The 21,199-nt window shown below is 35.6% G+C and overlaps 1 protein-coding gene across 1 annotated transcript in view; it reads right to left on the reverse strand.

Annotated features, from left to right (window-relative positions):
* Positions 1-232: 232 nt before the first annotated feature.
* The window catches only part of LOC123537918 (protein CASC3-like), a 32,055-nt gene continuing 11,088 nt past the window's right edge, over positions 233-21,199 (reverse strand). Inside the window, exons 3-14 of the mRNA XM_045321840.2 lie at positions 20,786-20,838; positions 20,064-20,192; positions 17,266-17,408; positions 16,882-17,049; positions 16,033-16,229; positions 14,669-15,603; positions 14,047-14,101; positions 13,095-13,358; positions 11,874-11,951; positions 11,034-11,350; positions 7,679-7,852; positions 233-6,776 (exon numbers count right to left, since the gene is read on the reverse strand). Of these exons, the coding sequence (XP_045177775.2) occupies positions 5,907-6,776; positions 7,679-7,852; positions 11,034-11,350; positions 11,874-11,951; positions 13,095-13,358; positions 14,047-14,101; positions 14,669-15,603; positions 16,033-16,229; positions 16,882-17,049; positions 17,266-17,408; positions 20,064-20,192; positions 20,786-20,838 (3,383 nt within the window). The 3' untranslated portion in view covers positions 233-5,906. The remainder of the gene's footprint in view (positions 6,777-7,678; positions 7,853-11,033; positions 11,351-11,873; positions 11,952-13,094; positions 13,359-14,046; positions 14,102-14,668; positions 15,604-16,032; positions 16,230-16,881; positions 17,050-17,265; positions 17,409-20,063; positions 20,193-20,785; positions 20,839-21,199) is intronic.

Genomic DNA, 21,199 nt, shown 5'->3' on the forward strand with positions numbered 1-21,199 from the left:
TCATTTTACAGCTTGCAAAGTTCGCGATTTCAATTTACAGCTTGCAAAGTCCGTGATTTTTTCTACAAAGTAAATACCAGTAGTTCTTTCAGTTATGTATGTGTTGAAACTGTTCGGGTTTAACGTCTTTTTAAACAAGTTTTCAGTCATATAAACGACGGATAATTCTTTCAATGCTGCTGAAAGTCAATCTCCTGCTCCGTAGGTGGGATAGTAAAAATGAGCAAGAAAGTGATATTTAAGCATCTTTTTATTTATCAAGACATAAATTGTAGTGTAAACAAGGATGTTTTGCATGTAGCTTATTTGCACTACTATAAACCACTATCTTAAAAATCACATACTAGTACTTGAAAATAGTGTGTACACAACTAAATTTGATTCTTACTATAATAAAATCTGTATAAAAGTCCTTAAGAAGCATGGAACACAACCAAACCCAACTATAGCGAGTCTTTTCGTAAGAAGTAATGAACTGCGCAATACCTCTTCATGCCTCAACAAGTCCCAAAGGACCAGAAAATGAAAATACATTAAACCTTTTGTATAAATTATAGTTTTGTAGCTATTTTTTTTCTGAATAAACTGGGTCTAGCTATTTTTCCTGCGTAAATTGAGTCCATAAAATGTTTTTTTCCAAATTAGTTCTACCACAGAATCAATACTATTTTACCTGCATAAAATGGGTCCATCAAATTTTTTTTTTTCAATGAAGAAGAATTACCACAAACATAATAGTTAATTAAAACCTAATTAGTCACATTCTTGTGACAGCATCGTCCTAACCAAATTACAAAACAAGATTTCACTTGATTTGGCAATTTGTTGTTATGAGGGTTTTATTTTGCACATTTTTTTGTTTCTGAAAACTTCCCCTATGCAGCAGCAAAACCTTCCAAAATCAAAAATAAAATTTCTGCACTAAACAACCAAGAACTGTCTAATGGTAGCATGCTCGACTTGTCCTTTCCCCTTATACTTGCTTACATACAATGTTTGCAAAATTTTCAACGCTCTCGTATTTAAAGTTTCAAATAGTAGTGCTTAAACCTACTTTTATTTCAGAGTGCCTCAAGTTGTTCATCCTTGTACAGTGATTTTTTCTTTTCATTTTTCATTACATTTATTAATGTGGTATACCTCTAAAGTTTTTCTATTGGATTTCCTAACCACATCCCCACTTTCTACCACATCCCAGTCCACCATTATTTTATAAATCTCTTATGAAAGGACCTAGGCCAGAAACGTATCACATCATCAGGGCTCGACCTGAAGGACTGCCCTATTGCCAAGGGCAGGTATAAGTGGACTGTGGGCGAGAGAAAGTCATTCTAGGGCATGTGAAATACACGTATATGAAATATCAAAAAAAAAAAAAAGACTTCTCTGAAAATCATGTATTACTTTTTTATTGCTATACAACGTTGCAAATATCTCATCACATGTCATAATTTGGCAACCAGAAATTGGGTTGAGGCAAGTAAAAATACAGTTGAAGTTGCCCTATAAGCAAGTACTGTACAGAGTTAAAAGTCAAGCCCAGATCATTTAATTTCACAACACTCCCCACGCTGCTCCTGATGGCTGAAGCCAATTAATACGTTTACAGGTATTTTCAATTATTCACAATCCAGTTGATATGGACTTTAAATACTTTACAAATACAAATAATGGGAATATTGTTAAATGTTTTACAAGGCCAATCGATGGTCATCTGATAACTTAAATGTTTTACTAATAAAATTAATTATGATATCTTTGTTGATTTACAAGTTAAGTTAACATGAATTTTTAATGCTACGGGGATTTTAAATGTTTTACAATTTAAGATTTGTGGATATGTTAAAAAGACTTTAAATTGATTATCAATAAATGTTTACAGGGATTTTTAAAGTTTTTCAATTTACTGGTATATTCATGCAGACATTAAATGTTTAAAAGTAAACTTTACAGTGATTATCATTGTTTTACAAGACTAGTAAAGTTAAAAAGACTTCAAAATGATTTACAAGAAAATTTTATGGGTATTTGATATGTTTTAAAATTTCAGTGCATCTGGATATTATATGTTTAACAAGTGAAATTAAAAGGGATTTTTAACTGTTTTACAATTTAAGTTTATGTGGATATTAAATGTTTAATAAGTAAAGTTTACAGGGCTTTTAAATGTTTTACAAATAAAGTTAACGGTATTTTAAAATGATTTACAAGAAAAATTTACGAGGATTTTAAAAAATTTACAAGGATTTTAAATGTTTTACAATTCAAAGGGACTGGACTCCAGTTTTTGCTAAAGATGATTTTTCTTTGAAATTGGTATTTGGTCATATTATGAACATTAGAAAATGAGTTTGTTTGTTTCTTAACAGTTCTAAAAAGTGTTTTATCAAGAAATCTTTCCATGAAGCAAAGCCTGGCTGCCTTGGACGTAAATACTTTCCTACCATGTTGACCAATACACCACGGAGGAATTTGTATTTAATGACCATTTGTATAAAGCTTTATAATCCTTGCAGTTTACCTTCTGCTTCATATCACAAACACTTTTCAATGTTTAAAGGAACAAATAGTAAGAACAACTAATTCAGATATGAGCCATGCCATGTGAAAACCAACATAGTGGGTTTGCGACCAGCATGGATCCAGACCAGCCTGCGCATCCGCGCAGTCTGGTCAGGATCCATGCTGTTCGCTTTCAAAGCCTATTGCAATTAGAGAAACCGTTAGTGAACAGCATTGATCCTGACCAGATTACACGGATGCGCAGGTTGGTCTGGATCCATGCTGGTCGCAAACCCACTATGTTGGTTTTCTCATGGCGCAGCTCATATGTGTCCAAAATATACAATCTGTCAGTAACGATCTGGAAGTCAGTCCCTTTAAGTTTAGTTAAACCAATGAAGTTTACTGGGAGATAAATAATGATTAACAAGTAAATTTTACAGGGGAAATTTAAATATCTTATGATTTAAGTATATGGGGATATTAAATGTTGAACATGATTACATGGGTTTTAAATGTTTATCAAGAAACATGATAAAAGGATTTACTGGGGATTATAAAATAAACTGTTACAAGCTTTTAACTGCCCTCTCAAAAGGAAAAGTATGACCCTTGGCTCTCATGAGCTAAATAATTTGAATAGTAGGGCTATGAGTAAAAAAGATCCTAGTTGAAAACCTGCCGTAACAAACCTTTCCCAGGTCACATACAGCTCACTAAAAATGTACAAAGAGATATGAAAACTGGAAGTACACAATGAGATTTTCTAGCACACTCAGTAATTGCTTTAAATACCCTGCACAAACAAAAATGGGCAAATACCATTCTACGAGTAGCATATTGTAAAAGCAGAAATTTTCGCGAAGGTTTAATTTTCACTATATTGGCAAGGCCCTACATCTTGCAAAAATTAATCCTCGCATAAATATTCACCATTAGTATAATTCAAATTCAAGTACGATACCATTTTTCCAATATTGCGTATATTAAACCTCGAAAACATACTCAAAATTTCAAATTTGCGAAATTTTGACCCTGTGAAAATAAGTGCTTTTACAGTAATGTTTTAGACAAAACTGCAAAAATGTGAAGCACAAACAATAAGCAAACAATTTACTCAAAAACAAGAACGCTTGCCCTATTAATGTTCTAATAACTTCTCTTTAATAGATTTAAGTATTGAAAGTCCACTAGTCTTTTATCTAATTTAAACAAGAGTGGCAGACTCATAAAATACGTGTCAAAAGCATGTCCGTCAAACGCAAAAAGAGTGCCTCGGCGATTTTGCTGGTTATTGAACTTGGCCAAATACTATGCCCACAAACATTGTCACCAAATTTTTCAAGATCGTATGGAAACTGTTTGACGGACATGCTTTTGGATGCTGCCCGCCATGGGTGTTCACATAATATGCCCTGCTCTTTGAGATACGGGCATATAAAAAGAAATGTTCTGTTTATATAAGCTGCTCTGAAAATATTTGGAAAATGAAATATTATGGACATTAACAAAATGACACTACTATGATAAATTTTATTTTGAATCATTTCAAATATTCGGCAAATTTATTAAGCCATCTATCATCTTCCCCAAAAAACAAAGAAAAATATAAGAAGGTTTAGCTCAAAAAAGAGACTTGGCTTTCCATGCAAAGCCCAGTCTGAAAATCAACTCATAAATGCATTTTTTCTTTTAAACATAGAATTTCGTAATACTTTTAAACTTGGCGTTAATACAAGATTTCATAAAATTCTCATTTAGCAACTAGTGATGGTCAGTAATTGACCAGCCTCTATGTTCTTTATGGAGAAAAAAATTGATCTACGTTTTCCATTCAAGGGGACATGTAACGCTTTATGAAATTTTATTTGGTACAATCACAAAATGTTTTTACCTTTTTTTTATATTTAAAAAGTATATAAACCTATACATATTTAATGAGAGCAACTTTTAAATGATGTTATGTATTTTTTTGTGGATATATAAAATATGAACTGGGTAATAGCCTTAATTCAATGAACAGCTATACTGCATGCAACAAAAGCTCACAAAATGGTATCTCACTATCTGTAAAGTTGGCGAGGAAAAGTCTTAAACTCGTACCTGTAGATTGGATATTCTTCACTTGGCTTTTAATTTCACAGTTTGACAGTGAACACTTGTAGCGTTTTGATTAAGGTAGTGAGCTTGTACAGGCATTAGGTAGTTTCTGTGCAATAATGTATTCTTGTATGGAGTTTAAGCATTCTTTGGATGATACTGAAACTCATACGAGTACTTGGCTTTCCGTTTTTACCAGAAGTACCAAAATCCCAGGGAATGTAGTAACAGAATGGAAAATTACCAAGTGTCATTTACAGCCAACCACTGCCTTAATTTACTGATCATACAATCCTAAATAAAAGATTAACGACCTATTCATCAGCAAAAACATTTCAATAAATTCTGACATTTTAGCTGTGCTCTAAATTAATATAATTTTTCCATTTTCCTAATTATTAAATTCCGTATATGGACGGATATGGAACATAGCAAAAACATATCCGTTTGGAAAATTTCTGGTAAAAAGTACATATTTTGATATCTGCAACTTGGTTTAAACATATTCATTACAAACCAAGTGAATACCATCCAATCTACAGTATTAAAACAAAGCAAATTCAAACTCCATATTTAGAGCAGGAAATATCTTTTCCTTTTCGAGCGAAAATTTCACTGATATTCTGGTAACATTTAAAGAACAAATAAAACATAAGAATACCATAAAACACATATAAAAAGCTCCCTAACAATATACTCACAAGTTGTCTTACAACATACAGTAATATATATATATGAACCATCATGTTAAAAAATGGCTAAAAAATTATTTTTATTCAAAATTTAAGTTTGGTCAAATTATGAACAATAGAACACGAGTTTTTGTTTCTTTACTATTTTAAAAATGTCAAATCAAGAAAAGGAAACATGCCCTTGATCGGAATCGAATCAGCATCAATGTGGCAATAAGCTTTTCTTGCAGACTTGACCCGTACACCATGGAGGAATATATGCTTAACGGTCGTCAAATAAAAAAGCTTTATAATTTAGGCAGTTTACCTCTGGTACCCTGTTTCAAACGCTTTTCCATTTTGAATGGAAAAATTAGTAAAACAACTAACTGTAATGCATTTCCTTAATTAATAATCTGTTAGTAACTAAGTTTCATGGCCTTTTTCATGAATGTTATATAGCAATAATTTTCTGACAACTGAATTTTTTATATTTCATTGTTTTGTTGTTGAATGATCTGGAGGTCAGTGCCTTTAAAGTCCTGATTTTGAAAAGTTATTATTACAATATTTGCAGATGGTTACTTTTTAACATGATGATTACATATTCACAAATTCACTCTGACTAAAAGCTTAATTAACTTCCTCAATAGCATCTTCAAAACTTTCTACATTTTCATCTGCTTCTTTACTTTGCTTTTCCAAAACAGCATCCACTTCAACATTTCCATCTGTTCCAGTACTATCTTCTACCTTGCTATCCATTGCACTAACATCAGAAGTGACCTGTTCCACTTCAGTTTTTGTATCAGGTTTACTAGTTTCAGTTTGTTCTTTATCTGAAGTGTCTGGTATTACAGTGGATACAGATAAAGTTGGAGTAAGCACATCTGTTTTTACAACAAATGTTGAACTCCTATTATTGTCTTCTACATTAGATTGCATACTTGTTGTATCTAAACTTTCAGTATTTTCTGTAGGCTGTTCTGCAGAATCAGCTAATCTTTCTTCTGCACTGACTGAATGTTCCTCAGTTTTTACAACATCTTCACTACTTTTAACACTTCCAAAAGAGGTTTCCACTACACTTTCAAGATCCACACCACTTGTCATTTCTCCGTCATTTCCAGCGGTTTCATTGAAACCAGGTTCATCAGATTCAAAACTATACTGTTCTTCATCATTTAATTCACTTTTTGACTCCCTAGTATCATTAATTTCTCCAGGAATACTGCCAGATAAATTTAATTCGCTTTCCAAATTTTTTGGCTCCTGGGTTTCATTAACTTCTTCAGTTACAGCTTCCTGGTGTTCTTCAATTTGTTCTAAGTCTGCTGCCAACCTAGATTCTTGACCATCTGCCTCAGTAGAAACAAAACTTTCATCAAAATCATCTTGTTCTTGTTTCACTTCCTCTTCTTCGTATGATTCAGAAACTTCTTGGTATGTATCTACATTATCGTCTTCTACCTCCTTGGAAGAATCTGTTTCCTTTTTCATATCCTGAAAAGAAACATGAATTTTGTACTATATTTCACCTCTAAATTACAAGATGACCTTGGACTCTCAATGCTTTAGGAATCACTTGCTGCTAATTACTGTGGGATTACGAGGCCAAAATGAAAGCACCCATAGTTAAAACGGCATATATAACCAAACGTATATGATATCTTTAACCTTAATGAGATATCATAACCATAATAATGTCAGTTTAACTTTACGCAAAAGTCAAATCTTTAAATGCTGAAGAATTCCAGTCCATTATTAAATATCTGCAATAAGTAGACACAATTTTTTTAACCGACAGTTGAGACAAAAACCAGAATATGACACTGATATCATTCAATTTCCTTAGCATAAAATTTTGTTGGTTTTGCCCAAAAAAACAACAAAGAAGCTATTTCTGGCCAACCTTAAAAATATCTGTTTCCCATCTTGCAACAAATGACATTAAAGGTCGTTTATCATGCAGGTATGTAAAATATATTTTATACAATTCTTCCTTGTTTCAACAAACATCTAAAATATATAATGTGTGATATAAACTATATAGTCTTGGTCTCCTGCATATTAATAATAACACCACTTTTTTTAGCTGCAAATTGCTCTGAAATCTTTATCATCAGTTTGATTTTAAGTTACAACTCTTAAAGAGAATTAGACCCACACATCCTAAAAATAATAATTCATATTTTGGATAAAATTTGGAACAGTTTTTATGGGAAGGCAGCAGGAGGGGAAACAATTTTAGGCCTTGTCTGGACATAAATGGGTGGATTTCAAACTTTAAGAATAAAATAAACATTAACATATTTGTCTTTTGAGATAACCATAATAGAACTTATTTGTTTGTTTAACGCCATTTAGGTGAAAATTCAATAAAAACATTTAAAAAGCAAGATTACCTCAGGGTTGACAATTGGCAGAGGAACTTTCGGTCTCCGTACTTGTACTCTGTTCTGTTTTGCTACCTGCATCTCTGGTGAGTAGTATGTGGTACCTGGCGAAGCTGCATTACCAGCCGTGGCCTGTGAATAGTATGTTGTCCCCCCTCTCACTGTCTCACCTGGATTGTGTGACTATAAAAAAGGTAACAAAAATTACAGCAGCGTAACCAAAAAGCTCTACTATGGATAATACAAAATACCTAAGACAAACTCCAAGTATTTTTCCAGAACTATTTTCAGGGACTAATTTTTTTTTTTTAATTGTCTCTAAATCTTAGTCCTAACACCTGTTATCAACTATAATTTTGAACTGATTTTATTCCATCATTTATTGCAAAATGTAAACTTATTTAAAAAGATTACCAGACCCGGGTACAAAAAACAACATGACCAAAATTTGGACCACAGAGTTCTGCTATTGCTATGGCTTATCATCACATTTCCCCACTCCCATCTCCCATTACTGTTTTCAAATGACGAGTAGACCTATTTGTTTTATGTCAGCTTAAACGGCTTTAGCTGACCTCCCATTTACTGCATTGCACACACCTATTTTCCAAACCATCGAAATTTTGTTACTTATTTAATAAAATATTGCGATAATAGCTTTAGTTTTGAGGAATTATGTCAGTAATTTGATAAAACAAGAGGACCATGATGGTCCTGAATCGCTCACCTGTCCCCGCATGACCCAGTTTTGAACTGAGTATGACGTTGTTTTTTCTATTATTTGAGATAGTGTCCTAGTTTTTGAGCTCATGTGACCCTGTTTTGAACCTGACCTAGATATCATCAAGATAAAAATTCTGACCAATTTTCATGAAGATCCATTGAAAAATATGGCCTCTAGAGAGGTCACAAGGTTTTTTATTATTTGACCTACTGACCTAGTTATTGATGGCACGTGACCCAGTTTCAAACTTGACCTAGATATCATCAAGGTGAACATTCTGACCAATTTTCATGAAGATCCATTCGAAAGTATGGCCTCTAGAGAGGTCACAAGGTTTTTCTATTTTTAGACATACTGACCTAGTTTTGACCACAGTTGACCCAGTTCGAACTTGACCTAGATATCACCAAGATGAACATTCAGGCCAACTTTCATACAGATCCAATGAAAAATACGGCCTCTAAAGAGGTCACAAGGTTTTTTTATTATTTGACCTGCTGACCTAGTTTTTGACGGCACGTGACCCAGTTTCAAACTTGACCTAGATATCATTAAGGTGAACAAGCTGACCAATTTTCATGAAGATCCATTCAAAAGTATGGCCTCAAGAGAGGTCACAAGGTTTTTCTATTTTTAGAAATACTGACCTAGTTTTTGACCGGAGTTGACCCAGTTTCGAACTTGACCTAGGTTCAATCAAGGTAAATATTCAGACCAATTTTCATACAGATCCCATGAAAAATATGGCCTCTAGAGAGGTCACAAGGTTTTTTTTTATTATTTGACCTACTGACCTACTTATTGAAGGAACGTGACCCACTTTTGAACTTGATCTAGATATCATCAAGGTGAACATTCTGACCAATTTTCATGAAGATCAATTCACATGTATGGCCTTTATAGAGGTCACAAGGTTTTTCTATTTTTAGACCCACTGACCTAGCTTTTGACCGCACGTGACCCAGTTTCAAACTAGACCTAGATATCATCAAGATGAACATTCAGACCAACTTTCATATAGATCCCATGAAAAATATGGCCTCTAGAGAGGTCACAAGGTTTTTCTATTATTTGACCTACTGACCTAGTTTTTGAAGCATGTGACCCAGTTTTGAACTTGACCTAGATATCATCAAGGTGAACATTCTGACCAATTTTCATGAAGATCTTTGAAAAATATGGCCATTAGAGAGGTCACAAGGTTTTTCTATTTTTAGACCTACTGACCTAGTTTTTGACCGCACGTGACCCAGTTTCGAACCTGACCTAGATATCATCAAGGTGAACATTCTGACCAATTTTCATGAAGACCCCATGAAAAATGTGACCTCTAGAGTGGTCACAAGCAAAAGTTTACGGAAGGACTAACATACGGATGGTCGACGGATGCTGCGCGATCACAAAAGCTCACCTTTTCACTTTGTGACAGGTGAGCTAAAAAATGTGCACTCATGGTGTAGTCAGAAGAAGTCTGAAGGAAATAGATCCTGATTTTTTCCTTTTTGCGCAATTCTGTGTAGAATGGGTGCTTTAATCACACTTTTTACTGCTAGAATGCATTCTGCAAGAAATGAGACAGTTTTCATGTTTATGTTATACTCAAATGGCAAATTTTACAGATTGAAACCAAAAGTTGTGTTTTTTGTGCAGACAACAGCAAATATGCACCTTTTTCAGGGTAGCAAACAACCAAAGGTCTGTGCGAAACCTGTACAGTGTGAATCTTTCCAAAGTTCATTACACCGTGAAGATATCCCCTGGGTTGGTAAAAACACTGGACAACTGAAAATTCAAGGAATATTTTCTAATAAACAAGAGGGTTGTGATGATCACTGATCACTCTTCTGAATTTCCGAGCTCCACAGGTTACGCTTTTGGTAGATAGTTATCCAAGAAACATTTTTGTAAAATCAGAGAAAATTTAAGTTTTCCAAAAAGCCAAATAGGAAGAAAAAGCAAATTTTTACCCCAAGCATCCATGTTTGTATTTTTGCCCCAAGCATCCATGTTTGTTCACGAACCAAGAAGGCTTTAAAAACTTTAGTAGAGGGTCGCCAGTGGAGAATTTCTGTGAAATTAATTAAAATTCAGACATGTAATTTAGAAGGTTACCCAAGGAACATTTCTGTGTAACAGTTCCAAACTCAAAACTAGCAGTTTAGGAGATGTTGCAGGAAGATATTCCTATTTTTAGTTCTGGCGGCCAAGCTTTTTGACCAATCATCACAATTCTAACAACATTGGAAGATGGTCACCCAAAAAACATTTGTATGAAATTATTTTGAAACCGAGCCAACAACTTATGACAAGTACCCATTATAAACATAATGAAAAGTGAACAAGCCTCCCATGACTATATTTTTTGACAAACTGGAAAAATTTGAACACTACTGGTAGAGGGCCACCCATGGAAAATTTGTGTGAAAATATTTCAACATATCACACAAGTGGTTTAGGTCGAGGATTTTTCTGCTTTTTGCTCCAGCAGCCATGTTTTTTTAATGAATCCAAATAACTTGAACATATTGGTAGACCTAGCCAGTGTTACTGGATGCTGTACCAGGGAAATATGTATATTACTGTTACAGAGAAAGCGGCAAAATGTCAACTCCCTCAAAAAAAAACAACTGCATAACTTACCTCAGGCGAAGCTGAAAATTGAGGCACCGGAACCTGGTATGCTGGTGGTGGTGCTGCGTAAACAATTCCTGCAGGATTTATGAGCGGCGCTGCAATCACAGACACAGCAGGCATGGCACTGGTTGGCAGAGAACCAGACGGAAATACAGGCGGAGGTGCACCAATACCCTGAGGGCTTGGACCAGCTGGGGGTGGGGGTCGCTGCAGTCTGACCTGTGGGGGTGGCACCTGGCTACTGACCGGAATCATAGACTGGGGCGGAGGTACACGTGGTATCACCAATGTGGGACTGCCGACCGTCTGCTGCTGGGGCGGTGCTGAAAACAAACATGTCATAAAAGCATAATTTTTTTCCACAGCCAATCTATACATGACATACTGTAAAATCATTTAATTTCGTGGGCATGAAATCTCTTGGTTTTTGTCAAAACGGCAATTTCGTGGGGATATGAATTCATGGATTTCCACTTTTGAACATAAAATCAGTGGGAATTTTACTTGTCCGTTGGGATTAAATTTCGTGGATTGACTCAACCACGAAATCCACGAAAATTAGTCCCCCACGAATATTACTGATTTCACAGTATACAACATAGCTGCATGCTAAAAACACTTTTGCAAACTTTTTTTTAACTTAAAAAATTCCCCTATCATTTCAAAAACTTAACCGTTTTAATGCCACCATATTGTAACACTTCATGTACACTTCATGTACCAAGCAATAAAAAAACATATACATTGTAATGTACAAATATTTCTAAACTTCAACCTGGTACATTCAGGCACTCATTACAACATGCCTCCAGAAAAAACTGCAGTCAACACTTTTAACTGACTTACCGGTCATTTGTGTAGCTATAGTAGGTCTAACTATGACAGACTGCTGTACAGCGCCAGCTGGCTTTGGCGGACTGAAGTCTGAAATGCAAAATGAACAAGTACAGTCAAACCAGTATTACATAAAGGACATACACAGATGGAGTCCAACAATCTTCATTTTTATGTTATATTTCTTCACAGGTTAAAATACTGTGTACATTTTTAGTTCTGAAACCAATCTAGTGGTCTTTGGCACAAGGGGACTTTGTAAGCAGGTGGTCTTTGGGGCATGTGTGTTTATTTACACATCCTTTCCTTACATTTCTTACAACTTTTAAAAAAAATATTGCTCAATGACAGCCTCCAGTTTTTCTAACAAGTAACTACATTGCAGGGACCTCTCTTCACTTCTGTTGAATGGGGCCACTATGTGGGGACTTTTGCAAGGAAAATGATTTTTTGTTTTTGTGTTTGTTATTGTTGGGTATACAGTCACACCAGTGCAGCACAATTAACCCTGACCCTTCTAAATTTCTGTATTGAACTTGCCCATCTTTGAACCTGGACAGTACCATTAACTGTTAAAAGGGGTGCTCACCAAAAAGATACTGACTGAATGGCTAAAAGTGCAGATCATGATCAGACTGCATGGATGTGCAGGCTGACCTTGGTCTGCACTGGTCACAAAAGCAGAATCACTTGCTGCCAGCAGGCTAAGGGTTATGTCAAATGGCGTCTTTCCCAGCTTTTGACAGTGGAGGAAGACCCCAGGTGCCTACCCACCATTCAAAAACCAGCTGGAAAGATTTTAACCTAGTGGAGAGAAAAAAGTATGTTCTTAAGGCCCTGTAATGATAAGACTGTGGTCAAATTCTGTAATTCCACTCCAACATTATTTCATAATAGGGCAGTGCTAAGAAACGAAAACTACTGTTTACACATTATTTACAGAGAAAATCTAACAGGTAACAATAATCAAGTCTTTTGAGGATTAACTACATGTAAATCACCCTTTTTATTAGAAACTATTGGCACTAACTTCTCCCACAGTAGATTTATTCAACATCTGTAGAGGAGCTGATCTGTTTTCACAAAATGTGAGAATAGTCTATGCAAAGATGTTCTTTAACTAAGTTTGGAGCATATCCATAGAGGGAGCCATTTGAAGACCAGACCCCGGTACCCGATAAACTACATATATACCTAACAGTGAGCCTTCTCCTGAGAGATTTAGCAACTTACTTGGTTGGAACTGCTGCTGTAGAGGTGATGTCACAATTTGTTGTGGAGGCTGTGAAATTTGGGGTTCCGAATACCCAGGACCCTCTGGAACAGCCCTCTGTCTCTGAGAGGAGTATCTCTTGTTTGATCTACTTTGTGTAGCATCCTGTTTATCCCCCATAACTTGTTGTTGTTGTTGTTTCTGTCTTTTACGCTCCTGTTGTTGTTGCTGCTGCTGGAGACGGGGCGGCAAAGTCGGCTGATGCTTGTTTTGACCAGATGTACCTACAGGAGATTTTAATTTGATCTCTTTTATCTGTTTTGAGTTGACAATGTTCTTCAACAGTTCTAGTTAAATAACTTAGGTAAGTTAACCAATGTTCTTGGAATTTGTTTTTTTTTGTTTTGGGTTTTACGCAATTTTTAAACAGTATTTGTAACAGTTTTAATCTCTTCTCAGCAAGGAACGGCAAACATCTCCATATGAATCCCGAGGTGGAGAATGAATGATTTCAGACACAACATCTAAATCAAATCCTCACGGAAAACAATGTTAAACCCTGGTTAATACTCACGACCCGGCATGCCATAGACATGCACACTCTACTGAACTAAGTTGGCAGGTGTGTGACAAATTTGATCTTATAATAGAATATTCGTATTTTGTTACATTTTATTCATTTGTAAACACAATATATTGTACAATTTTCTGTTTGCTGCGTTTATGTCATATTCTTACAAATTTTTCAATAAAATCCTTTAAAAAAACAAGGTATTAAAAGCTCTCCAAATCTTCAGCACTGTAAATGCAATAAAAACAAATATACGACCCACTTACTGGGTCTTATGCTCTTATCTTTAAATTTAAATCTCCAACACAAGACATTCATGCATGCAGTCCAAAGCAAATTCCCTCAAAAGTATTGGGTTGTTTTTTTTGTGTCAGAAGAACACATCTACAATATATTTTTACCATGTGAAGGACCTCCATCTCTTCTCTCTTCCACAGAACTTTGTTGAACATAATCCTGAGAAAGAGAAATCATCAAAATATTTTTTTCAAAAAAAAAAAAAAAATTAAAATGACTAAATAAAACTAAAAATATTATTGAAAAACTTATTGATGACACTTTTTTGCACAGAGGATGTAAATTCCTTTTAACAAGAGTCTATCATAATTCTAAAGGTCTTCTTTGTAGAATTTTTTGCAAAAACCTGTTTAATAAGATATTTTTGTGAGGCTAAAAGTTCACTTATTTGAAACTGAATATAGTTCGCAAGGTAGAATATTCACATTATATGGAAAACGTTTAAGCATAAAGGTCAATTTATAATAACAGTAAATATTAAATTTCGCAAAAACAGACCTCCGATACAGCAAATATAAATTTGTTGCAAAAATGTCTGAATTTACAGGATTTTCTGGTGGTTAGATTTCTTTTGAACTGGTACAAAAAAAAGAGTTATTGTAAAACAATTTGTATGTTTTAATACACTCTGAACTATTTCTTAAAAAGAAAACAATAATAATCTTACAAAACAGACATTTTCATTTTACTTTCAGAGTTTACTTTAGCAAATCAATAATGAATAACCTGTGATCGTGGTGGTCGAGGACGATCTTTATTGAACGATCTCCTTTCACCAGTTACTGTCACATTCAGGTCCTGAACTCCACCTTTAGCTGGAGGTGAATATTCCACATCCTCCATCTCCCCGAGTTTTTCATCATCTGTCACCGATAGGGTGTAGTACGACTTAGGCGTTGGTTTATCAAATGACCTTGCAGGAGGTCTTTCTGTCAATTCACCACCCCTATACCTGGTATTTTCCTGCTGCGGAGAATCTGGTTCAGTCCTTGATTGTCTATTACCGCCCTGTCTTCTAAACTGGTTTTCCCCATCCCTTCCACCACTGTTCTGTCGTTCATAGTTTTGTCCATCTCTTCCACCACTATACTGCCTCTCGTAGTTAGCATGTTCCCTGTTTGATCTACCTCCACTTTGCTGATCTACGTTATCGCGATTTCCAAAATCCCGCCTATTTTCCCTCCTGTTGTCCTTAAATCCGCCTCTGCCACGCCCCCTAAAACCACCCCTACCCTCTGAACGATCCTGATAGTCTCTTTTTCCTCTTCCTTGAGAACTTTCATCATATTGTCCCCTATTTCTGTAATTATCCCTATCTCTATTTCCATAATTATCTTGATCTCTATCTCTATTCCCATGACTGTCCCTATCTCTATTCCCGTAGTTGTCCCTATCTCTATTCCCGTAATTGTCCCTATCTCTATTCCCATAATTATCCCTATCTCTTTTCCCAAAATTATCATGATCTCGGTTTCCATAATTATCTTTGTTCCTGTAGTCATCCCTATCTCGATTTCCATAACTGTCCCTATCTCTGTTTCCAAAGTTATCTCTATTTCTAAAGTCACCATCCCTACTATCTCTTCCTCTGTCAGAGAAACCTCTATTTCTAGGAGCTCTGTCTTCCTTTACATCAGAATATCCCCTTCTAGGTGCACCTCCTTCAAAGAAAAGATTTATTTCTTTTTTAGTTATAAACATAAAATATTCAGTGTAAAACTCTAATTAGATCTCAAGTCCTGAACTGATTATTCTCCATGAAATGGTGGTCAAATACAAATGATTTTTTCAGTTCTGTCAACCACTTTCCCTTAAACTATAGTTCATTCTGACATATGATAACTTGATTACAGAAAGATGCAAAACTGGCTTGACAGCTAGCACCTCAAAACTGTGTGTTGGAAATTATAAATTCTTTCATTTGATAAAACCATGAACCATGAACTTGCAGGTCAGTGGTTCAAACCAGTAACCTACCAATACCCACAGGCCTAACTCTACAATCAAAGCTATACTTTCTCCACACGAAATAAGCTTCTTGTGTTAACTTCAAAGTAACTGTATACTGAAAGAAGTCTAAGTTAATTTACCCTCTGAACGCCTTTGGCCTCTCCTACCCCGCCCACCTCTATAAGGAGGTGTCTCTGATTTAGACTGACGTGGACCTCTATCATCATAACTATCATCATCGTATCTTTCTCTGTTAGACCTGTAATTTGGTCTTCCTTTATCACCGTCGGGTAGAAAATCCTGAAACTGCGGCTTACGATCCCTTCTGCCACCACGTCTAGAGAGAAATACAGAAAAAAAATCCATTTTTTAGGTGTGTTCTATCCAGTATCTATAAAGTAAATATAACTCTGTGTTTCTCACTTTTCCTTTGACATTTAACAGTGGTTGTAATCCAACTGTCAATGAATTACATTAACCTTACATATTGTAAATCATTAATTTTTTGTTGGGGTCTAATTTTCTGGGATTTCGTGGTCAATCCGCAGTAAAAAATTCCCATTCATTTTATTTCAAAGGTCAAAATCAAAAAATCATATCTGCAACAAATTGGGCCAAAACCACGAAATATTGTGTCCACAATATTAATAGTGTTCACAGTATTCAAGTCAGGAAACTTGAGTAGATACACCCATTTACTTGCGTAATTAAATCATGTTATACACATCAGATGTGGCAAAGTAACCTAGGCAAGGAACCGGGGCCTATACACAAACATCTATCTACATTAAAGTGAACACTATTAAAGCCAATGTAATTCATTTTCAAATGAAAACTACAAACCTGTGATTCAGTCCTCAAATTTATGAGGTTTATTACAGTGACTGGTTTAAAGGAGTTCAATATAAGGATCAGCCTTGCCCGCCACTATCACAAGTTATACCTCAATGGTTTGCTGAATTAAGACTATTTGCGCTTAAAACTCTCACCTAGATCTTCCAGACATTTTCGGAGGTTCCTCAGGAGGCTGATCATACTGTGTTATGTCATAGCCGTACATTGTGATCAGTTCTTGTCGTGACTTTGGCGCCTGATCGTACTGTTCAAATCTGTCATGTAACCATTTAGACTCGTCCTTCCACAGCTTGCCTTTACCTCTGAGAAACAAGTTGAATGTAGAAATTTTCACAATGTTTTGTTTAAAGTTTAACATCATTATAAAATAAGGAATATTTGCAAGGGATATATGTGCTAGATGTATAATTATAGATCAAAGCATCAGTGGCTTGTGACTGTTAAGTGTCCCAATAGTATAAGGAGGCCATTTTAGGCTAGTAGCTTTAGAACTTTGTACTGTAAATAGTTTCACCTACCGTCCCTCTTCCCTTTGTTGATCACCCCCTTCTTTGCCCTCCTCTTCAGGATCCAATCTCATATCATGCTCATAGAACGCCCCTCGTTTAGGAATATAGGCAGGGTTTTGTCTGTCCTCGTCAATGTCCAACTTTGGCTGCTCCTGTAATTAATAAGACAGACAAGGGTATGGTATCTGCTGTTCTATCAAGGTGTCATATGGCCAAACCCTGACAAAATAACAATTTTAAACAGGGTACAGTCCAAAATGATAAAAACCTGGATGTTAAAGGTACCATTCTTATTAGAATCACTTTTGATTTGTTGGCTTTAACGTCATACTGTCATATGGCGACTTATTGGGTTTTCATGATGGAGGAAGACCCCAGCTGCCCCTCCAGGAATTATTTCAGACACAGAAGGACACCTATATAGAACCATCAACTCTGCACAAAGTCAGCTGGATGACTTTCTAAGTTCCTCACATAAAAGAATTCTTCATCCCAAGCAAGGTTGCAAACTCACAACAGTGAGGTACAAGTGATTTGAAGTCAGTGACATTAACCAGGTGGCCTAAGAATTATATGTAAGCCTACGCCAACCATCCATTACGGTTTTTCAGGAGGAAGTTGACAATCCTCCAAAGTGTAATGAGTCAGCCAATAAAATTTATGGTACTTGTACTGCGGTTTTTTTTAATAGCTTAAGACCAGAAGAAAACAACTGGTCTGACCACACATTGGGGCAGTGTCAAACCCACATAAATCAAAAAGTTAACATACTCTCTTCTACTACTACTACTGCAAGTTAACAATTCACGCCCAAATCAAAATAGGCTCTTAAGTGGGTATCCTGTTGATTGTACTGGTCAAGAAGAGGCTAAAATATAACCGGCTTACTCTGATTGCTGCCAGGTCACAGTCATACCATCTAATTAGACTCACCAGGTAGTTATCACATTTCCCTCAGGCAGTTAACATATTTCTTTCAGGCAGTTATTACACTTCCTTCTGGCATTTACCACACTTCCCTCTGGGATTTATCACACTTCCCTCTGGGATTTATAACACTTCCCTCCATCAGATATCACATTTTCCTCCATCAGTTATCACATTTCTCTCAGGCAGTTATCACACTTCCCTCCATCAATTATCACATTTCTTACATTTCACTCAGGCAGTTATCATATTTCCCTCCATCAGTTATCACATTCCCCTAAAGCTGTTATTACATTTCCCTCAGGCAATTACTGTGAAATCATTAATATTCGTGGGGCACTAATTTTCGTTGATTTTGTGTTTGGGTCAATCCACGAAATTTAATCCCAACAAACAGGTAAAATTCCCATTCATTTTATGTTCAAAAGTTGAAATCCACGAATTCATATCCCAACAAAATTGCCGTTGGACCAAAACCACGAAATTTCATGCCCACGAAATTAAATGATTTTACAGTACCACATTTCCCTCAGGCAGTTATCACTTGTTGTACTGTTTGCTTTGCTGGGTTTTAAGTCAGAGCAACACAGGTAAATATCATAAAATAGTGACTTTCCATCATAGTGGAGGAATACCTCTTTGGGAATTTTTAAAGGCATCAACAGGAATCTGGGTAGAACCACCATCTCTCTGCAAGCCATGTGCAATATGTCTGTTATCAACTGAGTATTAACCTTTACCCTGCTAAATTTCTAAAATGGACTGCTCCATCATGCAATTTGGGCAGTACCATTTAATATTCAAAGGGGTGTTCACTAAAAATTTAATGACTGAATACAGAACAGTGCAAAGGCAGAATCACTTGCCGCCAGCAGGCTACAGGTTAATATTCAACTGGTCGTATTAACTCCATGCTCCGAGACCTGACTACCATTAATTACTGCCATTTCCTAACCTTTAGTCTGCTGGCGGCGAATATTTTTGCCTTTGCGACCAGTGCAGATCAAGATCAGCCTGCACGTCCGTGCAGGCTGATCATGGTCTGCACTGTTTGCTATTCAGTCAATAAATTTTCATAAAACACCCCTCCAAATTATAAATGGTATTGCCTACATTGAATGATGGACCAGTCCATTTCAGAAATTTAGCGGGATAAAGACTAATCATAATCTAATACAAGTAGCAGGATCAAGATCAGAAGTGATATCGTGTTGATGATGATAAGATATCACTGATTTTTCCTTGAGGAAAACTTGCAAATGATTCAAATAAGCTGCAAATTGTCTTCATAACAAAATTAATTATAGGTAAAAATATAATCCAGTAAAAAAGAAAACCAGACTGTGTTTGTCTGTTTTGGGTTTAACACTGTTTCTCAGCAGTATTTCAAATATGTAACGATGGGCAGTTAACCTAACCAGTGTTTCTAGATTCTGTACGAGTACAAATTTATCTGTTCTCCGCAAGTAACTACCAACTTCCCCACATGAACAAGCAGTGGAGAACATATTATTTCAGACACACTGTCTTTTATCAAATCGTCATGGAGAACATTGGCCTCGCCCAACGATCGAACTCATGACCCCGCGATCAGTAGATCTGCGCTCTCCCTACTGAGCTAAGCTGGCTGGAAACAAACTACTACAGGGTACAAGACACAGCATTGAAACCAGTAACAGAGCTTTATTTTAAGCTGTTTTTCCTTTTCTTTAAAAACAAAAAGTGTATAAAGACAAAGATTTAAATTCCCTTAAACCATGCTAGAAAACAATCTATAATTCTACTGTAGTCCATTCACAACACAAAAAGGATAAATAAATCAAAAGTAAGATAAAATACTTCATATGGTTTTGATAAAGTTTGAAAAGATCTGCCATTACCTCTCCATCACCGCTCTGCCTTTCACCGTCAACTACTCCACTTTTGTCTTTGTCCTCATCTTCTTCCTCTTCAGCTGTTTCTTCTTCTTCTGTCACATATTCCTCTGTGTCAGTATCTTCCTCTGTCTCCTGTAAAACATCATGATCATCAGGAACTTCAACAGAAAATTTAGACGCTGATGCACCCTAGTGCCTTCCCAGTGAATAAGCAGTTTCTGAGTTCCTCAATGTATGTGAGTTTTATTAAATTGTGCCAATTTGTCCAAATTTTCAGTAATTATTCTGGTCTGTCTTGATGGATAAGTATTAGTCTGTCTTGATAGATAAGTACTAAAATAGGATTTTTCTTTAAAAACAACGAAAAAGACCGAGGCTTTCCAATTCCATGGAGGCGTTTTTTACCCTGCTTTCTGCATGAGCAAATGCAAATGCTATAGCAAAGTGGGAACCAGCTGTTCGGTCTCAGTTATGTTAAACATTAGCATAATAAACGAGTCAATAACTAGCTTTTACACACACTCGACAGCTAAACCTTTTAAATCTTTTACAATGACTTTGTCTAAATGAACTCACTGGCAAATCTGGAACATGTTTTTGCGACAAGAATGTTGTGCATTAGTGTTAACAAATTACAAGTTTATCTGAAATAAAAGAATGAATAACATTAATTTCCAAAAAAAACAACAAGAAATGTTGAGTTATCCAGGTTAAAAAAAACTTACATCAACATCTCTGCTATCATCTGCGGTGCTTTCATACTCAGATAATACAGGTTCTGAAAAATAAGTAAAATTTATTTTAAAATTGAATAACAGTGACTAACTTCCTTTGAATATAAACATCAACTCACCAGTCTGGGGTGTAATTGTTTTAAGTTATGTAACCTATTTCAGTTACTTTTTCAAGCATTTTATAACCTGTATTAGTTATAAAATATAGTTAACTCAGGTAAGTTATTCAAAAAAAGACTTTTTGCTGTTCTCACAAAGTGACCTTTAAAGTGAAATTAGTAGCAAACTGTGGTTAATCAAATTCTCTTTTAGTCTGATCATGACCTGATAAGCATAATGGGATGTTAAGAGTTTTATAGCTTTAAAACTTTGGGGTAAAACTTTATCAGCCTTACGTAAAAAAAA

This window comes from Mercenaria mercenaria, chromosome 18, assembly GCF_021730395.1.
Source record: "Mercenaria mercenaria strain notata chromosome 18, MADL_Memer_1, whole genome shotgun sequence".
Lineage (NCBI taxonomy): Eukaryota > Metazoa > Mollusca > Bivalvia > Venerida > Veneridae > Mercenaria > Mercenaria mercenaria.